The 7,449-nt window shown below is 42.7% G+C and overlaps 1 protein-coding gene and 1 long non-coding RNA gene across 12 annotated transcripts in view; one reads left to right on the forward strand and one right to left on the reverse strand.

Annotated features, from left to right (window-relative positions):
- Nucleotides 1-4,114: 4,114 nt before the first annotated feature.
- The window catches only part of LOC127924129 (caspase-6-like), a 4,135-nt gene continuing 800 nt past the window's right edge, over nt 4,115-7,449 (reverse strand). Inside the window, exons 3-4 of the mRNA XM_052508565.1 lie at nt 7,257-7,435; nt 4,115-4,880 (exon numbers count right to left, since the gene is read on the reverse strand). Of these exons, the coding sequence (XP_052364525.1) occupies nt 4,821-4,880; nt 7,257-7,435 (239 nt within the window). The 3' untranslated portion in view covers nt 4,115-4,820. The remainder of the gene's footprint in view (nt 4,881-7,256; nt 7,436-7,449) is intronic.
- LOC127924127 (uncharacterized) lies at nt 5,138-7,188 on the forward strand. Of its 11 annotated transcripts, none has more exons than XR_008116849.1 (4): nt 5,143-5,482; nt 5,571-5,659; nt 5,882-6,503; nt 6,593-7,188. It is a non-coding gene; the product is annotated as an uncharacterized LOC127924127 (long non-coding RNA). The 11 variants fall into 11 exon arrangements; XR_008116852.1 differs by having other exon boundaries at nt 5,882-6,414; nt 6,459-7,188; XR_008116858.1 differs by having other exon boundaries at nt 5,882-6,192; nt 6,281-7,188.

Below are 7,449 nucleotides of genomic sequence, written 5' to 3' on the forward strand. Positions count from 1 at the left end.
GGTGAAATCCCTGAGCAGTTTCCTTCCTCTCCGGCAACTGAGCTAGGAAGGACGGCTGTATCTTTGTAGTGACTGAGTGTGTTGAAACATCATCCAAAGTATAATTAATAACTTCACCGTGCTCAAACGAATATTCAGTGTCTGCTTTTTTAAAATGTATTTTTACCCATCTACCAATAGGGGCCCTTCTTTCCGAGGCCTTGGAAAAAACAACCTGGTCTTTGAGGTTGAATCTGTGTTTGACATTGACTGCTCAACTGAGAGACTTTACAGATAATTGTATGTGTGGGGTACAGAGATGAGGGACCTTACAGATAATTGTATGTGTGGGGTACAGAGATGAGGATGTCATTAATAATCATGTTAAACACCATTATTGAACACAGTGAGTCCATGCAACTTATTATGTGACTTGTTGAGCACATTTTTACTCCTGAACTTATTTTAGGTTTGTCAAAACAAAAGGGATTGAATACTGATTGACTCGAGACATTTCAGCTTTTCATTTATGTATTTGAAGAAATATCTGAACAAAATGTTTAAGTGAATAATTTCTGAAAGCACTGCTATAGTGGTGGTGGAGTTACTGTACATTGGGTTCAGTGTATATGGAATCTGGTATAGTATTGTCAATCTGTAGTAGAGTCTCTTGGTTCAGTAGAGTCTCTTGGTTCAGTGGAGTCTCTTGGTTCAGTAGAGTATATTGATTCAGGAGAGTTTCTTGGTTCAGTAGAGTATCTAGGTTCAAGAGAGTATCTTGGTTCAGTAGTTTCTTGATTCAGGAGAGCATCTTGATTCAGGAGAGCATCTAGGTTCAGGAGAGTATCTAGGTTCAGGAGAGTATCTAGGTTCAGGAGAGTATCTTGGTTCAGTAGTTTCTTGATTCAGGAGAGCATCTTGATTCAGGAGAGTATCTAGGTTCAGTAGAGTATCTAGGTTCAAGAGAGTATCTTGGTTCAGTAGTTTCTTGATTCAGGAGAGCATCTTGATTCAGGAGAGTATCTAGGTTCAGGAGAGTATCTAGGTTCAGGAGAGTATCTAGGTTCAGGAGAGTATCTAGGTTCAGGAGAGTATCTAGGTTCAGGAGAGTATCTAGATTCAGGAGAGCATCTAGGTTCAGGAGAGCATCTAGGTTCAGGAGAGCATCTAGGTTCAGGAGAGCATCTAGGTTCAGGAGAGCATCTAGATTCAGGAGAGCATCTTGATTCATGAGAGTATCTAGGTTCATGAGAATATCTTGGTTCAGTAGTTTGTTGATTCAGTAGAGTATCTAGGTTCAGGAGAGTATCTAGGTTCAGGAGAGTATCTTGGTTCAGTAGAGTATCTAGGTTCAGTAGAGTATCTAGGTTCAGTAGAGTATCTAGGTTCAGGAGAGTATCTTGATTCAGGAGAGTATCTTGATTCAGGAGAGTATCTTGATTCAGGAGAGCATCTTGATTCAGGAGAGCATCTTGATTCAGTAGAGCATCTAGGTTCAGGAGAGCATCTAGGTTCAGGAGAGCATCTAGGTTCCGGAGAGCATCTAGGTTCAGGAGAGCATCTAGGTTCAGGAGAGCATCTAGGTTCAGGAGAGCATCTAGGTTCAGGAGAGCATCTAGGTTCAGGAGAGCATCTTGATTCAGGAGAGTATCTTGGTTCAGTAGAGCACGTGTCAAACTCATTCCACAGAGGGTCGAGTGTCTGCCTATCAGACGAAAGCACTTAGACAAGTCCCAAATGCACTGATATTGTATCACTCACAACTTTCCAAGAAAATGAAAACATTTATGGTCTGTTTTCATATATTTTAATATGTTTTAAAACTCATATCAACTGTATTTATAATTATGACATTGTTTTAGATTTGTCAATTATATTATAACATTTCTGATATCACCTGCCTTACTACAATAGGTCGTTATCATTCCAATAGGTCGTTATCATTCCAATTAGACTGGTTTCCAATAGGTCGTTATCATTCCAATAGGTCGTTATCATTCCAATAGGTCGTTATCATTCCAATAGGACATTATCATTCCAATAGGTCGTTATCATTCCAATAGGTCGTTATCATTCCAATAGGTCGTTATCATTCCAATAGGTTGTTATCATTCCAATAGGTTGTTATCATTCCAATAGGTTGTTATCATTCCAATAGGTCGTTATCATTCCAATTAGACTGTTAATCATGGCCTGGTACTCAGGCCATTAGGATCTGATGGAGGGACAATAGAGCCCTGAGTACCAGGACATTAGTGACCTGATGGAGGGACAGGAAGTAACTGTTTAGTTCTATCATCAGTTATACAGGAAGTAACTGTTTAGTTCTATCATCAGTTATACAGGAAGTAACTGTTTAGTTCTATCATCAGAGTTATACAGGAAGTAACTGTTTAGCTCTATCATCAGAGTTATACAGGAACTAACTGTCTGTTTTTCATAATCAGTAAACATCAGTTGATCATGTCATTTTAGATACGTAGGGTAGTCTTGCGATATCTCTCAATATTGGCCATCATTAATTGGATATTTTAGTGATGTAAAAGTGAAGTGACAATGAGTGGTGGCCAATAGTGGTTTAGGTTGATTTCCCATCCTTTGTGGGCTCTGCCTGTCAAACAGCAGAAGGCCCATGTAACATTATCGTTAGCTGATCATGTTTACTATGAAAGCTACAGGTATGAACTTGGTACAGTTGGCTAAACATAGTGGTAAGGAGAAGTAATGTACTTTCTTCTCCAACCAATATAGGCCCAACTAGCGAAGATAGACAACATTATCCCATTTTCAACATTTGTTTTTAAGAGTGTTTAATTACGATTTCTGCTGACAAGACATGATAGGCTACATTGATTGATGTGCCACAGTCAAATTGTCTAGCTAGCTAATAACAGATCAGTCAATTTGGCTAGCTAGCTAATAACAGATCAGTCAATATGGCTAGTTAACAAGCTAATAACAGATCAGTCAATTTGGCTAGCTAGCTAATAACAGATCAGTCAATTTGTCTAGCTAGCTAATAACAGATCAGTCAATTTGTCTAGCTAGCTAATAACAGATCAGTCAATTTGTCTAGCTAGCTAATAACAGATCAGTCAATTTGTCTAGCTAGCTAATAACAGATCAGTCAATTTGTCTAGCTAGCTAATAACAGATCAGTCAATTTGGCTAGCTAGCTAATAACAGATCAGTCAATTTGGCTAGCTAGCTAATAACAGATCAGTCAATTTGGCTAGCTAGCTAATAACAGATCAGCCAATTTGGCTAGCTAGCTAATAACAGATCAGTCAATATGGCTAGTTAACAAGCTAACAACAGATCAGTCAATATGGCTAGTTAACAAGCTAACAACAGATCAGTCAATATGGCTAGTTAACAAGCTAATAACAGATCAGTCAATTTGGCTAGCTAGCTAATAACAGATCAGTCAATTTGGCTAGCTAGCTAATAACAGATCAGTCAATATGGCTAGTTAACAAGCTAATAACAGATCAGTCAATATGGCTAGTTAACAAGCTAACAACAGATCAGTCCATATGGCTAGTTAACAAGCTTTCGGTGGATAAACTAGATGGCCCTATTTGTTTGATTTTCTTGCCATCTATAGCGGTAGTGACAGAAGTCCAACTGACAACTTTACCAGGACGAGGACTTGCCGATGACAAGCTCTTTCCAAAAGCCTAATCTCTGAGGAAGCTAAATGACACGTCGGTTGCTAAGCTTAGCTAGCTAGCTACACGCCAAATGGATCTGACTACCCTCGCGTTTTCAAAATACAAGGACCAATGGATGTTTACTGATCATGAAAAGCATACAGTTAATTGTTGTATACGTCTTACGATAGAGCTCCATGTGGAATCCCACGAGGCTCTTCAAAAGGTGATGATATTAAAAATAAAAAAGTTAATTTACATTTATTTAACAATCCCTTGAAAACAGCACACAGTTGTCAATGGTTTTAGCGGAGCTGAGGGGTTCTCCTTGCCCCCTAGCTGCCAAATCAAACGCTTCGCACCTTATTGTGAAGTTTTACTGATAACGACCTATTGGACTGGTTTGGATTTCTCCCTGACCAATATGGCTGCCATTGTCAGCCCATTCTGGAACTTTGAGGGTTTATAACACAGCACCCCCCTCTAGTGATTTAATAGGACCTCTATACTTGTGAATTGGTAGTGGAGTATCTTGTCTTAGTGCAGTATCTTGATCCTGTAAAAATATATTTTGTTTTTTAGTGTCTCAGAATATCTTTGTTCAGTGTCTTGATTCTGTAGAGTAGAATGTCTTGTTTTGACCCGGGAGTAGATCATGTAGAATGTCTTGCCTCAGTTGAGTATCTTGAATCTGGTACAGTATTGTAAGGGCTCCAGCGCTAAGGATTGAATTGAGACATAAATCTGTGTTAGAGGTTCATATGAGTATCTTGTCTTCTATCTTGTCTCAGAGCTTCTTGGATCTTAAGTAAAGTTGCCATCTTGTCTCAGAGCTTCTTGGATCTTAAGTAAAGTTGCTATCTTGTCTCAGAGCTTCTTGGATCTGAAGTAAAGTTGCTATCTTGTCTCAGAGCTTCTTGGATCTGAAGTAAAGTTGCTATCTTGTCTCAGAGCTTCTTGGATCTTAAGTAAAGTTGCTATCTTGTCTCAGAGCTTCTTGGATCTGAAGTAAAGTTGCTATCTTGTCTCAGAGCTTCTTGGATCTGAAGTAAAGTTGCTATCTTGTCTCAGAGCTTCTTGGATCTGAAGTAAAGTTGCTATCTTGTCTCAGAGCTTCTTGGATCTTAAGTAAAGTTGCTAACTTGTCTCAGAGCTTCTTGGATCTGAAGTAAAGTTGCTATCTTGGTCTCAGAGCTTCTTGGATCTGAAGTAAAGTTTCTTTGTGAGCATAGAGGTATAGCAGGGGACCTGGGACAGGATGAGTTTGGGAGAGAGAGATTAATTAATAAATGAGTGAGTGACAAAGTGTGTGTGTTGCCTGTTGCTAATGACCTGGTACCCAGGGCTCTAACGACCATCATGTCCTAATGACCTGGTACTCAGGGCTCTATTGTCCCTCCATCAGGTCCTAATGGCCTGGTACTCAGGGCTCTATTGTCCCTCCATCAGGTCCTAATGGCCTGGTACTCAGGGCTCTATTGTCCCTCCATCAGGTCCTAATGACCTGGTACTCAGGGCTCTATTGTCCCTCCATCAGGTCCTAATGGCCTGGTACTCAGGGCTCTATTGTCCCTCCATCAGGTCACTAATGGCCTGGTACTCAGGGCTCTATTGTCCCTCCATCAGGTCCTAATGGCCTGGTACTCAGGGCTCTATTGTCCCTCCATCAGGTCACTAATGGCCTGGTACTCAGGGCTCTATTGTCCCTCCATCAGGTCACTAATGGCCTGGTACTCAGGGCTCTATTGTCCCTCCATCAGGTCACTAATGGCCTGGTACTCAGGGCTCTATTGTCCCTCCATCAGGTCACTAATGGCCTGGTACTCAGGGCTCTATTGTCCCTCCATCAGGTCCTAATGGCCTGGTACTCAGGGCTCTATTGTCCCTCCATCAGGTCCTAACTGCCTGGTACTCAGGGCTCTATTGTCCCTCCATCAGGTCCTAATGGCCTGGTACTCAGGGCTCTATTGTCCCTCCATCAGGTCACTAATGGCCTGGTACTCAGGGCTCTATTGTCCCTCCATCAGGTCACTAATGGCCTGGTACTCAGGGCTCTACTGTCCCTCCACCAGGTCACTAATGGCCTGGTACTCAGGGCTCTATTGTCCTTCCACCAGGTCACTAATGGCCTGGTACTCAGGGCTCTATTGTCCCCCATCAGGTCACTAATGGCCTGGTACTCAGGGCTCTATTGTCCCTCCACCAGGTCCTAATGGGCTGGTACTCAGGGCTCTATTGTCCCCCATCAGGTCACTAATGGCCTGGTACTCAGGGCTCTATTGTCCCTCCATCAGGTCCTAATGGCCTGGTACTCAGGGCTCTATTGTCCCTCCATCAGGTCCTAATGGCCTGGTACTCAGGGCTCTATTGTCCCTCCATCAGGTCCTAATGGCCTGGTACTCAGGGCTCTACTGTCCCTCCATCAGGTCACTAATGGCCTGGTACTCAGGGCTCTATTGTCCCTCCATCAGGTCCTAATGGCCTGGTACTCAGGGCTCTATTGTCCCTCCATCAGGTCACTAATGGCCTGGTACTCAGGGCTCTATTGTCCCTCCATCAGGTCCTAATGGCCTGGTACTCAGGGCTCTATTGTCCCTCCATCAGGTCCTAATGGCCTGGTACTCAGGGCTCTACTGTCCCTCCATCAGGTCACTAATGGCCTGGTACTCAGGGCTCTATTGTCCCTCCATCAGGTCCTAATGGCCTGGTACTCAGGGCTCTATTGTCCCTCCATCAGGTCACTAATGGCCTGGTACTCAGGGCTCTATTGTCCCTCCATCAGGTCCTAATGGCCTGGTACTCAGGGCTCTATTGTCCCTCCATCAGGTCACTAATGGCCTGGTACTCAGGGCTCTATTGTCCCTCCATCAGGTCACTAATGGCCTGGTACTCAGGGCTCTATTATCCCTCCATCAGGTCCTAATGGCCTGGTACTCAGGGCTCTATTGTCCCTCCATCAGGTCCTAATGGCCTGGTACTCAGGGCTCTACTGTCCCTGTAACCACTCTGACATCAATACAAATGCCTTCGAAAATCACATCAAACACGGATCATCAAAACAGCCTATAGTGCTTTTAAAACTCACCTCATCTGTGATGATCAATTTAAAGAAAGAAGTTCAACAGCAGGTTGAAACGGAGTGTAAAATAATAGTGGTTGTTTCAAAGCCTAACAACAATGAAAATGGGCCAGCGCTTTCTAAAGGGATGATTAAAACAACAAAACGCATATTAGAGTTATTGGCTCATGAACCTTCTTTAGACCGGACTGAAATAAAACATGGATTTAAATAATGGATAATGGAGTATATAACAATGGTTTAATATACTTTAAAAATAATAAATGTAGATGTTCCATCAGCGTCTTGTATGTGTAGAAACCTTGAGATGCTAAACGTTTTATAAAAATGTTAATTAACGGTTAATTAGCGTGATGCAAAATGTCATGAGTATTTCCTGTGTGTGTCTACTTCCTGTGTGTGTGTGTGTGTGTCTACTTCCTGTGTGTGTGTGTGTGTCTACTTCCTGTGTGTGTGTGTGTGTGTGTGTGTGTGTGTGTGTGTGTGTGTGTCTACTTCCTGTGTGTGCGTGTGTGTGTGTGTCTACTTCCTGTGTGTGTGTCTACCTGTTTCTTCCCGATGGCGTTGCGGTCGGCACAGTTCTCTACGCGTCGCAGCGACACCCGGCGGTTAACTAGCGTCATCATCTCTGTGATCTCCAGCCGCGTTCCGTACTCCTGGAGCACATCACATAGGTCTTGGATGTACCACGATCCATTCAACGTCTCTCTGTGGGAGAAATAACCTACACACAGAGAG

Source organism: Oncorhynchus keta, unplaced genomic scaffold, assembly GCF_023373465.1.
Source record: "Oncorhynchus keta strain PuntledgeMale-10-30-2019 unplaced genomic scaffold, Oket_V2 Un_contig_3706_pilon_pilon, whole genome shotgun sequence".
NCBI lineage: Eukaryota > Metazoa > Chordata > Actinopteri > Salmoniformes > Salmonidae > Oncorhynchus > Oncorhynchus keta.